This window comes from Phodopus roborovskii, unplaced genomic scaffold (assembly GCF_943737965.1).
Source record: "Phodopus roborovskii unplaced genomic scaffold, PHOROB, whole genome shotgun sequence".
In the NCBI taxonomy this organism is placed as follows: Eukaryota; Metazoa; Chordata; class Mammalia; order Rodentia; family Cricetidae; genus Phodopus; species Phodopus roborovskii.
The window spans coordinates 14,898,174-14,919,879 of NW_026126418.1; the positions used below are offsets into that span (position 1 = coordinate 14,898,174).

Consider the following 21,706-nt stretch of genomic DNA (forward strand, 5'->3'; position numbering starts at 1 on the left):
ACTGTTACTCAGAGTGTCAGCCCAGCAAGTGGTAACAAGCATAAAGGCAGGTGACCACATCACAAGGAGACTGGAACACTGATGTTGGTATGCCAACTCAGGATGTTGAGGAAGGATATGGAACAAAGCTCAGCTCAGCCCCTAGAACAAGCCAGAAACCTCCTGGGAGAGCACAAGCTATCCAGTCTCTTGGATCCTTGGAAGCTTTGCCCGCAGGCTCCATGTGAAGGCCCCAGACAGGCAAGCTCTTTTATCAGCTTGCAAACACCTGTTTTATTCATTCTTGTACTCAGTCAGCCAGTGTTTATTGGACACCTATTGTGCACTGGGGTCCTGTTGTAAAAGGTGTGATTACAACTGCAGTAAACATTATAAAAGAGATGTACGAAGTGCTATAAGGGCCTGTAATCAGGATATATAAGACAGAGGAACAACTATGTCAGGACCTGTGATCAAGATAAATGATAAACCTGGTAAAATCAAGGAAATACTGATAATTAAGTCGGGATCCAAAGAATGAACAGACTTGAACTAGGGAAAGGAATAGAAGCAGTAGCTTAGGCATGGGGTAGTCTGTAAAGACTGGCACAGAACAGTGAAGAATCTGTGTATGAGTCAGGTTTTGCTGTGTAATAAGTTGTTCTGAAACTCAGTATTGTAAAAACAACAGACATGCATCCTCAGTGCTGAGTCAGAAATCTGGCTAGACTCAACCAGGTGCTTATAACTAACCAAACCAGACTATGAGTGATATTAGCTAGGGCTCCTGAGAGTTTAACTTGTGCCCTTAAACTCTCTGGCAAGTCGCCCTGGAGTTTACCTCACACAGTAGTGAGGCAGCCTCTCTCATACCCCTGCATTGTTCTTTTCATTCTGTTGACCAAAGCAAGGTGCTTGGCTAAGCCCGAAGTGGGTGTGAGTAGACGTGGCTCATTCCTGGGGTAAAGGGAGACATGATTAAATGAAGTGCTGTGTCTGCAGAAGTCTACCCCAGTGTGTTCAAGGACTAAAATAAATATGGAGACTAGAGAGCCAAGCCAGAGAAAGGCAGAGGCTGTTATGTGCAGAGCTACAGAGAACAGTGTGAGAATCTGGTCTCATCCTAAAACAGAAGATTTTCTTGTTTCAGTATAATTTGATTATCAAAAAAAAAAAAAACAAAAACAAAAAACAAAAAACAAATTCTATTTCAGAGCTGGGGGTGTAGCTGAGTTAGTAGTATGTTTGCCCAACCGGCATGAACACCAGCACCCCATAATACCATGTGTGGTAGGTAGCACAAGTCCATAATCCCACTCACTACTCAGGAAGTGGAAAATCAGAAATCAAAGTCATCTTTAGTGAGCTATTGACTTTGAGGCCAGCCTGGACTGCATGAGATTGGGGCAGGGGTGGGGGAGAGGACTCCATTAACCATCGCTGGTGACGTGGCAAAGTTTCCAGGTTTGAGAAGTTGAGTGTCAGGGCTAGTCCAGCCTACCCATCCCCAATGTGCCTATCCCAGCACAAAATCTTGGGCCTCCCATAGACATTGTGACACATGCTTCTCCCCAAGCTGGGGCAGACTTCTCATTCTTCTTGAAAGGCCGATTCTTCCCTAAGACCCAGTTCAGATGCCACTACCCTAAAATGGCCCTGGCTTGTCTAATCTCCAAGAAAAGGGCACAGAGACTCAGATCTTGAAGCTGAAGGGTGAGCCTATGGTCATCACAATAGATGAGATGAGATGTCTAACGCCAAGTGTATATGTGACTCAGCTCTCTGTGCGTCAACCTATGGGTTGCATTTACTGTGGCCACATTTTCAGTTGTTTGCCTTCACTAGGCAGTGTTTCTGGAAAGAATGCCCACATGCCTAGAGCCTACATGTAAAAGGGTCAACATGCATGAATATATTGAATACATCTATAAGTGAATTATCCCATCAGCAAAGAGCTTTCTCTCCAAAGCCCCAGGCATAGATAGGAATGGCGGAGCTTCCTTCCAAATGAAGGAATCTCTTGTATCTCCCAATTCTAACAGAAAGCCACTCACTGAAGGAGAGGGAAAGTGGGCTCCAGTTGGTCATAGGGGAGTTGTCTGGGGAACCTGACAAAGATACCTTGGTCTTTAGAGTGTTTGCTGTGAACCACAGAGTTCAATTCTCAGAACTCACATTTTAAAAAGTCAGGCAGGGTATTGTGTGCTTGTAATCCCAGCCCTGGAGCTTGCTGGTCAGCCAGCCTAGCCTAATCAGCAAGCTCCAGATTCCAGAAAACCTGTATCAGAAAACATGGAGTGGCTCCTTAGCAACCTCTGACCTTCACACTCAAGTGCACACATGTAACACATGCCCTGGGCTGCTTTATCAGAAGAAGGACCATCCAGAAATGGTCCTGACTAAAGCCAACCAGTGGCCACAAATGATGTTGTGCCATGAAGTCAATTGACCTCTTAATGTCCTTTTCACAGCCTGGCTCTAACTCTTATAAACCAGAAAGCTGTGACAAGCCCAGGCCCAGGTGGCCCAACATCCTGGCAGACTTTTTCAGACTACTTTGTGGTACTGATCATGTTGTCTCCTCTTCTACAGAAGAGGAACCTGAGTCCCTATCTACCCTGGATTCATCAGCCACCTTCACAGTACAAGTCTCTGAGATGAAAGACCCGGCTCTCCTTGCACTTAGCTATGTTCACATGATCAGGAACAGAAAGGAGGGCTGTAACTTTGGGACTGCACTCATGCACGTAGAGGTGTGTCTCTGCCTTCCTTTCCCATTTTTTTCCCCTTGAAGCTTGGGAAGTCATTAGACCATTAGGAAGATGGAGCTTGGCAACAAAGTTAGAGCCATGGCCCATGGTATCTGGGCACATGACCTGAGACACCATTCAGACCTTCCTGATACTGAGTGATCCTGGAAGAAAATAAGCTACCTCTTCACCTCACACACATTATGGTGGTTGCCACTGCAAGGGAAGAGGAGAGAAAGAGTTGAAAAGGATGTGGAGTCATGGAAAGCTTGTGTGATCTAGCAATATGAAGTAGTACAAGACTGGAGAAATGGCTTAGTTGGTAAACTGTCTGCTACACAAGCATGAGGACCTGAGCTAAAATCCCAGCTCCCATGTAACAAGCTGGGTGCAGCTGCACACACAACACCTGTAACCCCAGTGCTGTGGGCAGAGGAGAAAGGGGGTTTGATGTGGTTTGCTGGCTGCCAGCCACAAACTCCTGGTTCAGGGAAAAACACTGCCTCAAAGATATAAGGTAGGGTGACACAGGATACCTGGCACCTTCCTCTGGTTTCCTTGTACACATGCACACAGATACACAACCCACAAACAGAAATTCATGTGTGTGCACATACATACACACACACACACACAATAATAATAATATGTGACCACTATAGAAAACAGATCTTATGAGAATTAAAAATAATTGCCAAAGGATCCATCAGTTACATGTCTAAGTATATTCTCTGTTCATAACATTATTCACAGCAGTTGAAACATGCCTGAGACACAAGGTCCACTGAAGGATTAACAGATAAACAAAATGTGGGATGTTCTGGCCTTAAAAAGGAAGGATGGGCTGATGTACATACAAGGTGATGAACCTTAACGGCATTATGCTCGGGTAAGTAAGCCAGCCACCAAAAGATAAATGTTGCATGATTCCATTTATATGTGGTACTCACAGTAGTCAGACACATACAGACAGAAAGTGGGATGGTTGCTAGGAGCTGTGGGAGAGAAAGGAATGAGTTGTTTTGAAGGAACAGACTTTGAGTTTTGCAAGATGAAAAGTTATGGAGGAGGCTGGTGGTAATGCTTGCACACTATAGAAGTATTTAATGAGATGTGCACTTAAAATCTGTGAAGATGGAGATTGGAGAGATGGCTCCGTGGTTAAAAGCATGATCTTCCAGAAGACTGTGGTTTAATTCCCAGCATACACTCCAGTTCCAGGGGATCCAATGACCTCTTCTGTCCTCCACAGGTACCAGGCATGCACACAGTACATAGACAGTACATGCAGTCAAAACCCCATAGGCATAAAGTAATAATGACTGGAGCTCAACATTTATGTTATGTAGCTAGGAGCTTAGAGATAGCAGCAGCCTGGGGATCATAGTCTTCTGGGAGAAGGAGTTTGCTCCTGGGCCACCTGATCTAACCAGGCAGATGGGTCTTTTCCATTTGGTTCTTAAATCATGGTAAACCATACCATTTTTATTTCCTCTTAAATTCCATGTTATGTATGTTTATTGGGGTGAGGACTGAGGATCTCTTTAGAGGAGCTTGCTAGATTGCCCAGGAAAGATGGAGAGTGAGCACAGAAGATGTCCCACCATGTGCACACTGGGAAACTTGGCAAGCTGCTCAGACACTGACCTGTTCCTAGCCCCTGAACTTCTCCCTAGTTTCCCTGGCCCAGACCCCTAACTGAAGGAAGTCAGAGGGTGGACATCTCAGAAATGCATTCTTACCTCATGCCACTGTGAACCCCAAAGCTATTGTTCTTGTTAAATACTTTGAGCACCTTGGCCAGAGGATGTCACCCATCTTGGCAGATAAGAAGGGAATAAAATTGAAAGCCCCAAGCCAGCATGGAGGGTGGCAAGAGGTCTGAAAGGTGGGGGCCCCAAGAAGGAGTAGAAAAAGAGAGTTGGGGGCTCCTTGGTGAAGCGGGAGGGAGAATTGGGGATTCATATGATCATTATAGATGGATTGTATGTATACAATCATCGAATAATTTAAAAATAATAATAACCTAGTTTTTAAAAAAGTTCCAAATGGCAGGTTTGTCATTTAATTCTTACTTTTTTCTCTCCATCTCATCTCCAAAGCCAGGTATATCCAGAGCATTGTTTAATATTCAGAAAACACCTCAAATTACACTCAGACAGTACTGCACACTTTTATTTACAGAAAACACAAATAAAGCATTTCAATTTTCATTTAGCAAACTGATCCACATTTTTTTTGTCTTTTTTTTTTTTTTGGCACAAAGAAATATCACAGAGGAACCCCAAGATCAATCAGAAATTTCTAAGATTCATTAGCCATTACTGGTCCAGGGGTAGCCACAAGACTCAGACAGACAAGCTTGTCATAAACCAGATAGAAAGGAAGTAGTCCCCATCCACCTCACAGTAAAACCCTGCTCACCACCAGGCAAAGATGTGCAGGAGGACTGGTGCCCTGCTCCAAGGGAATGGGAATCTCCGGCAGGAAGCAGAGATGGGGGAAGAGTAATCTCTTTTCCTAAACCGGGGAGAGGTGGTCCCTTTGTGTCCATCCTCTTACCTTGAGAAGACCGAGAAGTTGTGTGCTGGGGCGCCTCTCCTCGTGTGCTGTGTGCGCATGTGAATGTGTGAGTGGGTGCCTGTAAACATCGTACCCATCCACATAGAGACCCAACACCCTTGTGTCTGAATGGGGTGGGGGGCGTACCCCACATCACATGCCCTCTGTCCCAGTGATTCCCTTCCGAGACATAGTGCAAATATCAGGGGCAAAAAGAGGCAGGAGAAAGTGGAGAGGACAGGAGGTGAAAAAGACTCGCAGACTGGGATGGGCAGGGGTGGGAAGGACACACAGGGTGGGAAAGGCAGGAGGAAAAGGAGTGGGCAAGAGTGAGAAGAACACACGAACAGGGTGGAAGAGGGAGGAGGGAGATAAGGCAACAGTTAAAAAACCGTCCATAGTAGGTCCACATCAGCAAAACCAGCGCCACCTGCCTCCCACCCCCACCACACCCGGGTCACAAGAATGGTCGAAAGTCACGCTCTTCCACCAGGCTGATGGCCGGGTTCTTCAGCTCCTCCTCCGAGTTGGCCATCTTGTAGCCCAGCTGGGCCAGCACCTGCTGGCAGGCATTCTGGGCGAAAGCCACGATGTCATAGGAGAGGCGGAAACGCCACTTCTCAGCTGTGGCTGCAGAGTTGCGCACTGTGCCGTACTTGTGCTTGCCCAAAGTGGGGTCGCCCCGAGTATTGTTCTGGATCCAGCGTGCCACGTGACCATCCAGGGGAATACCCAGGAATTCGTAGATCTCCTCTGTCTTCTTCATGGGGTTTCTGGCCAGATCCTCATAGCGCACCAGCATGTACTTGCCCTTGAGCCAGGAGGGCCGCATCAGGCCAGTGGACACGGAGCTGGAGAAATCCTCGCACACTGTGGTCAGCTGCGTCACGTCCAGGTTGTAGGGTTTCCTCCCTGTGCCATACCAAAGCCGCCAGAGTCGGTAGGTGTCCCGGAACGTCTCACTCCGGGAAGCCAAGATGCCACGAGGGTCTCGTACCAGCTGGATGACCTTGAGGTTCAACCTGGGGTCTTCTACCAGGGCTCGAAGGTCATTCACCTCAGGCACCCTCACAGTCTTGATGGCCACATGGCTGCGCTCACGACAAGCCTCAGCAGCCAAAGTCAGGTTCAGCAGGCCGCACTTGCGCACACAATCCCCTTCCTCCAAGACCTGATCAGGGGACCCTGGAGGGTCACACACTGGACGGGAGCAGAGGACCCTGCTGGCCCCCCGGCGAAAGACCCTGTCAGTGGTGTGGTTGACCGGAGGTGGCTTGATATAATTCTCTAGAAAGTAGAGGTCACAGTCATAAAGGCTCCTCAGCAGGTCCCGGCTAGCCCCTAGCATGACCCTACGATCTGCAGGGCTCTTGCCCAGGGTGAAGCGGGGAATGAGTGTGTTCTGGACATGGTAGAGAGGCTCGAACAGGTAGAAGACATCCATGTGCTGGTTGAAGAGCTGGCCCACAAAGGATGAGCCACTGCGTGTGGTGGCCAGGATGAGGACGTGGGTCTTCCTGGAGAGGTTATAGGAGAAGGTTGGGCCCTCCTCACACAGCCTCTCTGCCAGCCCAGTCTCTGTCAGCCCAGGGCAAGTATGGAAGGACTTGGCAGTGAATGTGCGGATGGCTGTGTATTGGATGGCAATTGAGGCCAGGGCAAGCAGGAGGACAGCCTTCCAGGAACATTGCATGGCTGGGCACCGTCATGGGGCTGCTGCTCCAAGGCACAGGGTCTGTGGACAAAGGACAGCCAAGGGTTAAGTACTTCTCACAGCCAAGAACCTCCATGGGATCCAGCAAAACACCCAGCTCCTGCCTGGAGCTAACACATCCCCTAGGACCCACAAAGCCTGCACTGGACTGCCATTTTCCTGGTATCTCCTGGGAGCTTCCTACAGCTAAATAGACAGATTCCCTGTGCCCCAAGAGCTGAGTAACTTGTGATTGCAGAGGCCTCCTAGAGTGAGCTCTGGTTTCCCTATACCAACTCACTTACTGTGCCAAAGCCTAACTCCCCCAACTCCCACACTTAGGGGGTGCCTCATGCTATACCCTGTCACTGCCTGTGACTTCTGCCGGCATCTCCTGGATTATGAACATCATCTTCTAATCACACAAACAATTGTCCTTAGAGGAAGGATACACATCAAATTCCTACCCCCAAACACAAGTCCTGGAGAGCAGGGACCCCTGTGCCCCATGAATTCTGAGTTGACAGCAGAAGCCAGCAAGGCCAGGATCTGCCCACAATGGGCCATGGCCCTTCTACTTGCAATGGGGGAATCCAGCTCCCTCCAAATGTGGACTTCTGGGCACCCATGGTGTTGTAAATCAACTGGCCTGGAGAAAGGGCAGGTCCCAGCGGCTGCTGGGATGTGTCTCTGCTCAGGACCCAAGGTTTGTTCCTGCTTGAGGCAGTGATACTCACTGCCCAGGGAAACAGTCCCTGGCTTCTCTAAGCCACACCTCCAGCCCTTTGGTCCACAAAACAGAGGATAGGGAGGGGGGTGGAACCACAGGAAAGTAGAAAAGGGAAGTGCATGCCATGGGCTTATAGTATGCCCCAAGCATCTGGCAAGGTGGCCCAGGGGATGCTGACTCAGCCACCAGGTCCTGTGAGATACCAGGGCTGTCCCCAGACCCAGTGCCCAGGAGCTGAACACTTACCAAAAAACGGACTGCTGCTGTACAGTGGAGACTCAGCTGCCAGTGTCTCAGATGGAGCCTGTCCAGGAAATCCAGTGATCCGCGCCTTAGCTCTGTGACCAGTGGCTGCAGAGACATCAGGCAGGATGGGCTTGGGCTCCAGTACTCACCTCTCTTTGCCCTTCTCTGTGCCCCACAGTCTGCTACCACGCCACAACAATGTGAGTTTGCCTGCTCCCTACATTGACTGCAGACTCAGTGTCCCAGCTGATCTAACACTACCCCTGAGCCATGAAGACCCAACTTTTAAGCTGCAATCTTTATTGCCCACCCATGCCCACCCCCAACAACCCTCTTCCCATACCAGGGCTCCTCTGGGCAGGAGCTGGCTAGCATACATCCACAAGTGCCTGATGAGACCTCAGGCCCAGAAGGGTTCTGTATTGGAAATGAAGGGAAACAATCCTGACCTTCCAGAATTCAACTGGTCCTGTGATGGAGGCGGATCACCCCAGGCCTTCAGGTCAAGAAGATGGCTCCAAAGGGACAGCTGGGGACAAGAGTCTTCTTCCAACCATATGCAGCACACACGGCAGCTACCTGAAAGCCAAAGGCACACTTTACCAAGCCCAAGCAAAACACCAAAGTCAGCATGGCTTTAGTTAGCACCTACTAAGTGTTGCACAGGCCAGCCCTTTCCCCAGGTGGCAGATTCACTCTGTAAGCAGATATCAGCCCACAGCACAGGCAGCAGTGCCTGCTGGGGCCTGTGGCTTATTTAACCCCCATCTGGAACCTATCTTTTTCTCCAAGACACAACCCTTTTCTTCATGCTTAATCATGCCTGGCCTTCAAATGTGCACCAGATTCACTGTCTCAGCCCATCCATGAATCAGTTTGAAAGGGGCCAGAATACAAGGGGGTGAATTCAGAAAATTGGAATGCGTGTTCTCCTTTGCCATTACGTCCATTATTAGTTAGCTCATGGCAGGTAGGTAACCTCGTACCCTTTGTGCACATCCCTCCCACAGTCTGCTGTGTCCTGCCTGACTCCTCTAGAGGGCAAGCAAACAGACACACCATTTTGGGTACTGTGTCTCGCTCCTCAGATGGGAAATTTAAAGACCACTGCATGGCTCACAAATGGGAAATAGCAGGGACCTGAGTCCCTCTGCATCAGAGTCTGGCCAGTGCTCTAATTCCTTCACCTTGGGCTCAGTGTCTCAAGAAAGAAAGCAGAGTTATGGACTCTGCTTGTCTAGGGAGAAGCACAAGGCCAAAATGGTCAAGAGGCTTGAGATCCAGGAGTCCCCATTAAAACCTGACACAGCACTACATGTAGGAATCAGTACTAGGTCACCACCGAGAGGCAGTTAATAGGGGAAGAGGCACAGTTCAGATTCTCGGGAACCTCTCAGTGTGTTCAAAGTCACAGTCTGGCCCACACTCAACCCAGCTCCTGTGGCAAAGGACACTGCCCCATGAAGGGAAGGCTGAGGGTAGTAGGGAGCCCTCTCGACTTTAATCCCAGGTCCCTGCTTTGCTTTTTGCCTTAGGGAAGCACCCTTCCAAGCAGAGAATGCCAGCAACAACAGAGTCCCCCCTCCTCAGTTGTGACTCCAGTGAACTCAACCATGTTTCTTCACAGCCATCTACCAGTGATCTAAACCAATAGGCACTGGCCAAAACTCACAGAAAGTCAGCACTCTCGGTCCTCTGTGTGAGTGCTCCACCCTCAGGCACATGCACCGAAACCCACCTCAACCTTAAGGCTATACCTCATAACTTCTAGCGCCTCACAACCCATCTGGCAGAACAAGAAACTCCTCAGGTTACAACAGTTTTTCCAAGTTCATGACCCAAGAAGAGGGCAAGGCCAAGACCCCAGCCCAGGTTAAGTGCTCTGAAAGCCATGATCAAATCCATCTGTTGGATCCACTCCAGGCCCACCTCTATTTCATCCCCTTTTCCTTGGCCCTTAGCACCTCCACCCTGCAATTCCAGCTCTAAAGATGGAATACACCCAGAGTTCTCTTCAGAGAATAGACTTGCATCTTGCCCAGGAGAAAACAGAGTTCAAGCTCTTTTCCCAATTTCTCTTCCCACCCCACTTGGAGAAACTCAAAGGCAGGTCTCAGAACCGAGATTGTGCTCGCAGACATAGTTCCCTAAGGTGAGGAGACTCCTCTCAAGATACAGCATGGGCACTGCCGGCACTGTGGATCCCAGCTGAGTACCATGTGCCTGCCTTCCAGGAGGGCAAAGTGAGAGCCTGAGAACAGGAAGGAGAATGTTAGGACCTGTTGAAAGTGCCTGGCTCTCCTGCCAGCCTGGCACAGTCAAGCCCAGAGCTAGCCAAGGGTCCTTGGTATGCCAGAGGCATTTGTCCTGGAAACCAGAGGCCCCAGGGCCAGGTCCTGTTGTTCCCAGGCAAGCACTGGTTTCTGCAAGAGATTTATCAATGTCCTGGACCTCTAAGCCAGACTTGGGGGCTCAAACTCTTTCTTGGATTTCCAGGAGCTTCTGGTTTGGCCTCTCTCACTGTTGGTTCAAACCTCGGACACAGGAATCCAGAATCCCACCTTCTTGTGAGAGAGCCTAATGACCATCCAGAAGAAGGCTCAGACTGCTACATCGCAGTCAGGTTGAAGCTAAGGGCTCAAGCCATCCACACCAGCCTGTCAGTCAGAGGGCACACACATCAGCTAAGCACCAGCTATGTCTGAATTCACTTTTCCAATATGTAAAGGTGGCCTAACCAGAGCAGTGATTGTAACTGACAAGAAATATTTATTCATGCCCTACAGTTTGACAAAATCCTGCCTTGCAATTGACAAGTGACCTCTGGCACGGGCCCCATGGATCCCAGCTCAACTGTTTACCTACCGGGAACCTCTCCTTGATTTCTGAAATAATTTTTGCTTTGCTTTTTGCCTTAGGCAAGCACCTCAGAACTAATTGCCTGTACCCCTAGAGTCTGATCCAACAGAGGCAGACCTCTGTGGGGCTTTACCCACTACTGCTTCTGAAACCACTTGCCCTGCCAGAATTTTCCGCTCCAGGCTGTTGCGATGGTATTTTTGCCTCCCTCTAGTGGCCAGAACGGGTAGTACAGACTTCTGGCTCAGTCTTTTTACTGTGTTCAGGATTCAGGCCTAATGGGATGCCAAACGATGCAGTGGTGGTTAGGAGGCAGGATGTTGCAGATTGCAGTAAAGTGTGATGAGATAGAGACCCTCTTCCTCGGCTTCAACCGGGAGGCAAGAAGCAATAGGCAGCCTGACTGTACACCTGGCCTTCCCCACTGCCCTGCCCCCATAGTTCCTAGGCTGGAGAAGCACCGTTGAACAGATCGTCACTAGTAGGAGTTGCCAGCAGCTTCTGACTCTCCCTAGATGAGTGACACTGGCCCATACCTCTTTGTACCAGGGGTTTTCTTCAGATCCTGAAACAAGGACCACTCTACCTTAGGAAGGGCCCACCCCATATTCATGGCCAGGTGAAGTCACATTCACATGGGACAGAGGGAAGCCCCCATGGACAGTAGGAACATTCAACTCACTCTCCAGAAGAAACCAGTGCTTGATGTCTCTGCCATCCTCCCCACCAACCACCAGCTGCCCTCATTCCCCATCCAACACTGTCCCCATAAGTTCAAGGAGCCAAGGGCTCTGCCCTTAGCCAAGTCCCTCTTCCTGCCCTGTGGGAATCCCAGCAAACCCCAGTGAAGCTATTTACCTTCCCTGCTCCATAAATGCCTTGGGAACACAGTCAGTCTTCCAAGAAAATGCCACCTGCACCCACTTTTACACAATTTGCAAGTGTTCAGAAACTCCTGAAGCCAGAGTGGACTACTGCCCTTCTCCACAGAAGCTGGCCTCCCTCCTTACTGACTGACACTTCCATCCGATGGTTGTCTTTCTGATGGAGACAGAGGGTTCTCACAGAAATGAGGGAGGGGGGAAAAGGAACATCAAAACACCTCTGTCCAATTGGGCCATTGGTTAAGTCACACTCCGTGAACCGCCCCTGAAGGAGAGGAATCAAGAAGCTATGGAGGAGTGGGTACTGTTTACAATGAGATTTGAGTTTATTATGTTTGGAGATGCTCATCCCCATGAAGAACTGGAGAGGTGTCTGAGGATGGGATTGGTAACTGAAAACCATCCTGACACCTCGCCCCAGGCTTAATGCTTCCTTCTTTGCCCTGGTCACACTATCAGCCTTCTCCCCAACTTTCAGCACACCTGCTTCAAGACTCCATTGTCGCACAGTCAAGCACAAACCCTGCACAGGTAGACATGGGGGATAATGGTTGGCTGTAGGCTGCTGAGGCCACACAGGACCTGTAGTAATCAGGGCCTTCAAGGGACTCAAAGAATACAGGGAGTGGCTAAACTTGGACAAGTGGCTTTTTCCCCAAAAACCACATGTATAACAGCCTGGGGAGCAGGGTACAGAGAGCAGGAGAAAATGAACTTGAATATCTGCTCGCTGAACAAAACCAGGACACAGGGACTCCAAGGCTTTGAGGTGCCACGCAGACATCCAAGCCCAAGCCAAGAACCAGGGACTTGGGCAGGGAAGAAGTTAGCTGGAAGGCAACTTCAGGAAACTGCATGTTTAAACCTGTTTAGCCAGTGCAGACCCACCATGGTTGTTTGTTTGGTTAAGGCTAAAAAAGAAAAATTGCCAAGGGATTTGTTTTTTCCTCCCAAGGAAAATGAGATGATGAAAATGAGGTAAAGAGGAAAAAAATAAAAGAGCAGGAAAGTCAGAAAGGAGCCATGTCCGTTTCAAATGCCAAGTAACTTGTGGGCTTATGAGGTAGAGCTCCCTGGCAGCCAATGGAAAAAGGGAAATAGCTCAGTTCCATGTTTCACAGGATCCATGAGATAAACATTAAAGCATGATATCACAAGACACCTGGCTAATAGAGGTTGGAATCACAAGATCTCCCCAAGAGGTCTCCAAAGCCACACACCACCATGAACCCAAGATCCAGCACCCAATAAAACCCAAGGACAACTTCCCAATGCCCCCATGTTCTGGGTCATCCTTCAGATTTATTAATCAGAATTAGCAGTATGGAGAACACAGAGTGACCTTGCGGGGATGATGACCAGAGACACTGGAAGCAAAGGGCTTCCCTTTGGTGCCATGCCTGTCCCCACTTTAACCTCAGTGAGGTCTGCAGGTCTTCCCTGCAGGGGCTGCATGACAGAGCAAGGTGTTTTGTGTCCAACCTCTGGAGTCCTGCAGATGCAGACCCTCCTTTGAGCACCCCCACCCCTTACAGGCAGGTCATTCTAGTGTCCATGAGTGCTGGTACTAAGGACACGAGGACACTCTTGGCTGTCTCAAGCTTCTGTGTAACGTTGCCATGGGCACTGGAGGAAAGACATGCAGAGGGAGGCTGGGTGGGAACCTCATTCCAGCTTTTGGGTGGCTCAGAACCTTTGAACCACATGCTCAACCCCTGCTGTCCTCTGTTGCTCTGTGGTGTGAAATGAGAGAAATAGAGGGATCACAGCCAGAGGCAGGAAGCCGGAAGCTGAGGATACAAACAGTTCAGTGTAGTGGGGGTTACAGACAAGACTCATGAAGGGGAGTCCACTGGTGTGAGTTCAGGGGCTAGCCCAGACCACAACAATCCTGTCTTGGAAGTATTCACAGGTATGGTTAGTCCCACTTGCAGGAACCTCAGCTTCAGGGGAAGGAAGCTGCTTCTGTCCTGTGTCTGGTGGCCTGGGAGCAAAGTCCCCCCAACATGGGGCAGTTGACTGCCCTCATGTACTAACACAAGAGCCTAGTGTACAGAAACCTGAGAGATGAGTCAGAAAGCTGGTCCCTGTCTCAGCCAAGCCAGCCTGTGAGAGGCCGAACTACTGCCCCAGCACTAGACGGAAAGGCCCTGGTTTCCTGTCCCCGCTCAGCACAGCTGAGGCCGGTCGGAATAGTACTGAGGCTCCACCCACTGGATCCTGGCTTGGTTTTGGCTTCAGTCACCCTCCAGACTTCAAGGATGAGAAAACATCAACAGGAACCTGAGCACCCACAGCTGCTGCCTGCCCGCAGCTGGCAGAGCAACCTCCTGTCTCTGCATCCTTAGATGCCTGTCTCCAGACACAGGCATGAGGCCCATATGCCCTGTGTAGGCAAGAGGTGGAGATTGGGAGAATGAGAGAAGATAGGGCACCTGGGCTTACGTGGGATGGAGCCAGCCCAACGATTACTATGAACCTGAATCCCACAAAAGATTGATCCTACAAGAGGGTCCCACAAGAGGGGAGAGAGTACAACAAAAACAGCTAATCTATAGCAAGGTCAGGGCACCCATTCAACTGCAATGACCCAAGCCCTGGTTGCAACCACAGAGCTTAAGCCCCATGCTATATCCAAGAACCAGGACACCAAAGGACAGGTGCAGGGTGAGCCAGAACCAAGAGGGCCACCCCAGATAAGCTAGGGATAATCATGACCTCACCATCCACCTTCAATCCAACATCTACTGACCAGATCAGATGCTGATGGTGTCACCTACTGGGGACAGGGGTAGCTGTGCCTCTTCCTGAGGGTTCTCTGCCATGTCAATAGATCTGGCTATTTCACTGTTTGCCAGCATTTACCCTTCCCTACTGAATGACAAGAACAAATACGATCACAAGTGGGTGTGGCTCTGGTTCCTTCTGTAGCCCAACTTGGGGCTCTGGGGGAGTTATGACCTAGAAGCTACGACCCAGGAATGTCACAATCCTCTAAAGCCAGAGAACATCAGAGAATGATCTTATTACACCGAGGCCTGAAACTGTGTGGACTGGCTCCAGGGCTTATCCTCAAGGCCCAGAGAGGCAATCCTTCTCACTATCCCTGGACCTTGCCACCCAAGCTGGTATCAAGGACATGGCTGCATGTCTTGTTTGCCATCTCTCCCGGGTAACAGAATTAGTAGCATCACACTCTACCCATGCTCATGACATGTAGAATGAACATCCCTGGCTGCTATAAGCAAAGACCTCTAGAGTAAAGTGTAATGTAGCTCTTCCCCCAAAGTTCAGAACCATGGTGTGGCTGCCACGCATTACCCCAAGGGACCTCTTGCAAGCTCAGGGTACAGACAGCTGCTTTCCACTTCACAGGTAAGACTCTGAAAGGTTATATAACGGGCCAGAGAGATGTCTCATCAGGTAAAGGTGACTGCCACCAAACCTGATGATCAGAGTTTGATCCCTAGAACCCATGTAGTAGGAGAACAGCCCACAAGTTATCCTCTGACCCTAGCCCTAACCCTAACCACACTAACCCTCACAGGTGCTGTGGCATGCACACATCCACATATGGACACACAATAAAACTAAGAATATGTAACTCCCCTTTTAAAGAAAGAACACTTAGGTGGCTGGATCACACAGTTCAGATGTAGCAGTATGGTGTAGGAGGTTCCAGTCTCTGAGCTTGCCTAGAAGCCTTCCTTTTCTTTCCTTCTGGCCTCTTACAATTTCTGAACCTCCCACTAAGTTTTCCTGATCCTGCTGGTCCACAGTCCATGCTAGAGGGTGAAAGCCAGTCCCACAGTCTTGGGCAGCCTGACCCTCTCTCCCTCTCTGAGCCTGGCACACAGGGGTGTGGAGGGGGAGCATGCCTAGTTCACAGAACTCACAGTACAATGAGTTCTCAGTACAGAGACGGGGCTGCAGCTACCACTCAATTAGCGGTATCTTCAGAATGGCAGCAATGTAGACCTGTCTGTCATTTTCTCTACCCTGTAGAATCCTTGAAGGATAGCTCCCGGGATCCTCTCCCTCAGTGTCCAGCTTGGGGGACCTGCACTCTCAAACATCCCAAAACACTGGATGGCATCCCAGAGGCTCCAAAGACCAGCAGGGCCTGGCCCTCCTCTGCATCCCTGGGAAGGAGACTGTGCTACTGGCGATCCCCAGCTCACAGCCCTTCCCAGCTCCAATAGAGGAACAAACACAAAGAGAGAATCTCTAAACATTTAGAAATCTCGGGAACCCTGTGCCCCCACACGGCACCATGGGGATTTATAAAGAACAAATCGTGCCTGACAAACTTGATAGCTTTCTTGATAGAATTACAAGACTGGCGGATGAAGGAAATGCAGGCAGGGTAATATATCTTGATTTTTAGCAAAGCATTTGATACAGAGCCTCGAGTAATCTTACAAAATTAATTCAAACAGACTTGGCCCTCAGCTCTTGTCAAGGGGTCTAAAGGCAGGAGGGGACATGTCCCAAGAGTCCTGAGTGGAGGAGGCATGGCCAGGGGCAAGGGCTGGAAGGCAAAGAGTCTGGGAGTGGGGGCAGGGCTACTCAGTCTGTGCCAGGCCACATCTTATCTAACATCTTCATTAATGATCCTGAGAGAGGGAGTAAACAGTCCGTTAATGAAATTTGCAGAAGATATTAAATTGTAAGGTGTTGTGAACACCAATGAGGACAGCAAAGTGGTCCAGAAAGACCCAAGGCAAGACCCAGATAGCTGGCAGGGACGGGTGGGGTGGGTGGAAGGCAGTTTCCAAGCTTCTTGGAGAGCTAGTGGGAAGGAGAGCAGCATCCCCTAAGCTGCTGTGCAGCTGGGGGAGGTCACAGTTAGCTGGGTTCTGGCCTGGCCGAGCAGGCAAACCCCAGGAATCTTATTTTTGGCATCTGTAAAATAGAAGAGCCAGCAGACAAGTTCGTTGCAGCTGGGATAGCTGGTAGGGATGGGTGGAAGGAGTTTAGAGAATTTGGGACAGAATTCCACCTTATAAGAGAGGGCGCTGCAAGCCATGAGCGTGCTAGAATGAAAAAGGATCTAGGGAGCAGACTCTGCTTGTGTGTCACTGGCAGCCTGAATCTTCCTAGGTCATGCTCCCCATACTGCTGGGGCTGGCACTGTCAGAATAAACCTCTCCTAGTCCTACCAGCTCCAAACCTAAGGACTGTCTTCCTAAGTCCTGATTCTCATAACCTGATGGACCAGGCTCCCCGGGATGGGAGGCAGGGGTGGGGATGGGGCTGGTAGGGACTGAACCTTTCTCTCTGCCATAGGACTCCTTTCTACCTAGTGCCAAAGAGCTCGGCAAGCAACCCTTCCCTAGGATGCTGAAGCAAATCCATCTGGTCTTAAAGGGTTTCTTCTCACAAGGTTCCTGTGCAGATAGAGTCAAGAAAAGCTAAGCTGTAAGGCACCAGGCTGAAAAAGCCTAAATAAATCTCTATGAGAAGAAACGGAGCACTGACTCCCAGCAAGGTGCCAGGGCTGTGGAGGATCACACTTCCCAAGTAGCCAGCCCAGGCAGGTGTCAGGCCACCAACTGGGACACAGGGGATAGAGCCAGGTGAACCCCTCCCCATTAGATAAGTAAACAGCACACTGTGGTGCTGTTGTGTATTCCACACTCAGGAACTTGACCTTCAGGGGCCTCTCAGGTAGGTATTGCTAAGGCCCTTAGTTTACAGAGAAAGAAACTGAGGCACTGAGAGGTCACCGGAAGCTTGGAAACCTAGCCAAAAGATCATGAAGTTGACAGTTGCCTGTCAGTAAGTGGCCTCAAGAAAGGATCCTAGCAGGTAGAATAGGGCAGCTCCTCCTCTAGGGTAGCCAAAGGCTTCTTTATCCATCTCTTTCCCAGCAAAGGGGCTGGTCCAGCTCCACCACACTTGTGGAGCCTGATTTTACTATATGTTTCCCTGCTTTCCCCCCAAATGCCTTGCTACACCAAGTCCTCTGAACAAGTCTGTTTCCATGGAAACCATACAGTGACTCAGGGCTTCGGGACCTTCTCAGAACTGGATTATGACTATCAAATGCTCCATCCTCACACACTTTCAGACTCCCAGTGTGCAAGGATGGGGCACAGCAGATGGGCAAGAGGGACCTGGGGGACACATGCCAGACCTCACTGAGAATCTGACACCCAGGGCTCCTTCAGACTCAGTGGAACAAAGATATATCCCTTCAGGGCAGCCTAGCTTACTCCCTGTATTAGCTAGCACGCTAGCTTCCTTTGGAGCTAGGGCCCTTGGGAGAGGGCACAGCGATCTATACCTTCCTGTGAGCAGAAGTGACATGGGGGCCAGGGTAGAGGGAAGCAGGATAACTTAGGATGCTCAAGAGGAAAATAACAACCCAAAGCTTCACAACCACTCAGCAGAGAGAAATCTGGGTTTAGAGTCCTGGAAAGGGGGAGCGAAGGTCTCTACATTGAGATGAGGAAACAAGGTGTTCAGTGAAAAGGGGTGTGATCTTAAAGCCCCAGCAGTATTGTAAGGATAATTAGCAATGGCTTCCTCTCATTTGCACACCCCTCCTCTCCCCACAGATACTGTGATCTGTGCTGGTCTTGAGCCACTCACCCACCAAGATCAGGGACAACAGCAAGCAATGAAAGTTTGCATGCCAGGCTCCTGCAGGGGCCCAAGACCCAAAGGTGTATCGACCTTTTCCTTTCCCCAGAAGCTCCCTAAAGCCCCAAGAGGGTGAGGAATAAAATAGGTTGGAAGCTTGATCTCTCCCTGGTGAATCCAGCTTGTGAGTCATGAAGGTAGAAACACTTTGTAAAAGAAACAGGGTCATCATGATGCCTAGAAGTGTGGCGGCTACTGGGGACTGGAGTCTGGGAACTGCCTGCCAGGTAAGGTCTCTTTGTGAGACAGCACAGTCGGGAAAAGTATCTCTCTGCCTGGTCTATGAGCTCCCTGTCTGTTTGCCTCTTATACCTACTGGTGGTATCTTTCACTTTCCCAAGTGGTTCCCTGCCAGACAGGAAGCTTGCCTCCTGCTGCCATCCTAGGTCCCTTCTGTCTCTAGGTTCCACAAGATGCTAGGCTGAATTCCCGTCCCTGAGTGGACATGCGCCTTCCTTGTCCCAGCCTCAACATGTCAGTGGTCAGCTATAACATCCTAGGCACCTGGATGTCTGGATCCCTTGGTACCCAGGAGTCTCTTGCTTAAACAGCTACGTCCATCAGGAAGCCAGAACTAGGAATGTAATCCTGAGAAAGGGTAGGCCCAGAGTAGGGAGAGGTGACATATTGAAGCCCCTGAAGTCAGGCCAAGGTGCCCCCCTAGCAGGACTATGAGGTCTTACCTACATAGCTTTGCCTTTTAACCTATGGATCCCAGCTAGGGTCACTGTCGATTGTTACTGTAAAGTAAAACACTGCATCCCTTTCTGGAACCTGAGAGGAGCTGACCAACCCTGCCCCCCCCCCCGCCTCCGCCCCTGTCTCCCCTCTTTCTACTCAGCGAAATGCTAGGGCTGTTTTGGCATGGGGGGGGGGGCTCTGCACCAGCACGCAGCCTCAGCCTCCTAAGAGCCCATCCCATCACAGCGTATGGGAGCAGATGCAAGATTCAGGCTAGAAACAAGAAGCTGGGACAGTGCTTTGCCTCGGGCTGTAAGCCTGGTTTGGAAAGTTAGAAGAGTCACAGGAACCTCAGGATCCCTGGCAGCCTTGACAGCCCCGAGTTGAGCTGTGAGATGGTGAACCCGGAGCAGACACCCGGAGTGCGTTCTGCAGCAGAAAGGAAGCCCGGGGCTCACGCTTATTCCAAGTTTGCTGCTCTCGTCAGATGGGGGCATGGAGGGACTGGGGAGATCGCCGCGCTCCGGAGCTACCAGCCCAGTCAGCCCCTCCCAGCACCCAGCCAGCACTCTGCGGACCCCGCCACCGCCACCGCCTCCGCGCACCGCCCAGAGACACCGGCCCTGAGCTAGGGGCGTCTCCCGCCGCGCCCGCGCCCCTCCCGGCTGCTGCGGTGCAGTCCGCTCCTGCCTGCCCCAGAGCCCGCGGGGCCGGGCCATACCTGGTGGCGGGCGCGCTGGGAGCCGCGGCTGCGCTCAGCGCCGGCTCCATCCTTGGTCTGGAGTCAGGCTCGTCGGGAGCCCGCGGGTGGCGGTGGCGGTGGCGGTGGCGGCATCCTCCTCCTCCCGCGCCTTGCTCCTCGGCCTCCCTCCTCCCGAGCCTCTTCCTCCGCCTCCGCGCGTCCCTCACGGGCCCCTCTCCATGGTCCGGGGGGGTTCTAGCCCAGGGTGGCTGGCCCAACACAGTGCCTTCTCACGGGCACAGAAAAGAGAGCGACCGCTGACCAGAGGGACGCAGGACCAGAGACCCGGACCCTGAGCACTGCAGCTCCAGGCTCCAGAGGACAGTAGCAACCGCGGAGGCCGGAGCCTCACGGAGTACCCTCCTCGCGTCACCGAGCCGAAAGCGGCGGCCGCTGCTTCATCACGGAGCTAGCGGGTGGCAGGCGCTGCGGTCCCGGCTCCACCCCCAGCGCAGCCCGCCCCCTCTCCGCCCGACCCCGTCAGCGCGCGCCCTCCCGCCCCCCAAGCAGTCCAGGCCTCAGCGCCAGAACACCCCCTCTAGCAGGGCTCCCGGGCCAACCCACCGGCGGGCCGGGGGCAGCCACGCCCACCCCGAGTTGAGGAGGCCAAGCAGCAGGAGCACTGGTACCTTTTGGCCTGGCCTCTTTCCCGCATCCCCACCAGGGAAAGGCACTGCTCTATCCATGCAACCCAAACCTCCAGATCTCCAAATCTGGCTACAGCCCCAACCTGACCCTGGGTCCCAATCCCTATCCTTTCTTCTGCCAGTGCAACCAGAACAGAGACTCCGGAACCCAGAACTGGAGTATATTCCATCATTTACCTCTGCCCTCCCTGGCTCTGCTTCCTTCCCCTCCAAGTAGAGAAATGTTTCACTTGCCCCTGAGACTGCCATCCCTTTTTGGCAGGAGCAAGGCTCAGCTGGTGGTTTTATGGGACACTGGAGTTCCAGGCCCTTCCTACTAGGCTACATCTGGCTTCCCTGGAGGAAACCAGACTGACTTTGAGCTGCACTCGTGGGAGCAGTAGAGCCGTGGGCTTCCATCTCTGCCATCACTGAGTTCTCCTGCAATCTCTCATTTCCAGTCTGTCCATCGATATCACTCCTGACATGGGTGCAGAGAACAACAGGGGTTTTGAAAAGGAGGCTATTCCCCTGAAGCTTCCCAGGGCAGAGAGGCCTTTGTGGTTTTGCTGTGTCACAGAGATATTAATGCTTACCCTCTAGGGCTACTATAAACACTAGATAGTAAAGTAGATGTAAAACACACTGCGCTTAACCATGTTAGTCACTGGTTGTGGAATAGATATTTACTTGCTTACTAAGAAAGGAATAATACAATGTCTTGGGTTCTCTAGGAGACCCCAACAGGCATATCTTCAGAAAAGCCTCCATATGGAACCAGCCAGCATGAAGGCCCTGCCCCAAAGGTCCCAGCAAGCCAAAGGGCCATCGTGGTTACAGTTGACAACTCCTAACTATAAACTCCTGTCCCCCCACAACCTCCTTAGAGAAGGCAACCAGCCTCACCTTTCCTGCCATCCCTGGAAGCAGGAGCTCCGGGGACTGCCCAGGAGCTCTGATGGGTTTGCTCCATTGCAGCCAGGGCTCAGCCCCAACATTCAGTCACCTACTCACCCCAATGGTAGGTGGTTGTGTTTTTGAAATGCTCACAGAGAAGGAGCTGAGCTTGTAGGAGCACTCCAGTCTTCAGATCCCCTCCCATTTCTCACAGAAAACCTGGCTCCCATCACCATGGATGAACCAGAAGCTTCTCTTTCACCCAAGTTAATCCCTGCCTAGACAAGAATAGCTAGGGCTTGGAGTCCTCTGTATCTCCCAGATCCCAGCAACTCATTTTTCAAACTCTGCTGTATTTCAGGTGGAGAGAAGGGTGTGGTTGAAATGTAAAGACAGAGTGAAATTGGGG

At 51.1% G+C, this 21,706-nt stretch overlaps 1 protein-coding gene across 2 annotated transcripts; it reads right to left on the reverse strand.

Annotated features, from left to right (window-relative positions):
- Window positions 1–4,888: 4,888 nt before the first annotated feature.
- Window positions 4,889–20,032, reverse strand: Chst1 (carbohydrate sulfotransferase 1). 2 transcript variants are annotated; one of them, XM_051184151.1, is made up of 3 exons: window positions 19,754–20,024; window positions 8,410–8,539; window positions 4,889–7,026 (listed from the first exon to the last, which is right to left on the reverse strand). In XM_051184151.1, exon 3 carries the CDS (start codon window positions 6,982–6,984, stop codon window positions 5,749–5,751), a length of 1,236 nt encoding a protein of 411 aa, XP_051040108.1. In that variant the 5' UTR covers window positions 6,985–7,026; window positions 8,410–8,539; window positions 19,754–20,024; the 3' UTR covers window positions 4,889–5,748. The 2 variants fall into 2 exon arrangements, 1 of the variants encoding a protein (XP_051040108.1); XR_007834532.1 differs by lacking the exon at window positions 4,889–7,026 and adding an exon at window positions 8,003–8,065 and having other exon boundaries at window positions 19,754–20,032.
- Between the last annotated feature and the right edge of the window lie 1,674 nt (window positions 20,033–21,706).

What these genes read in the sequence shown, in the direction of transcription:
- Chst1 (XM_051184151.1), bottom strand. Translation starts at nt 6,984, where the DNA reads ATGCAATGTTCCTGGAAGGCTGTCCTCCTGCTTGCCCTGGCCTCAATT.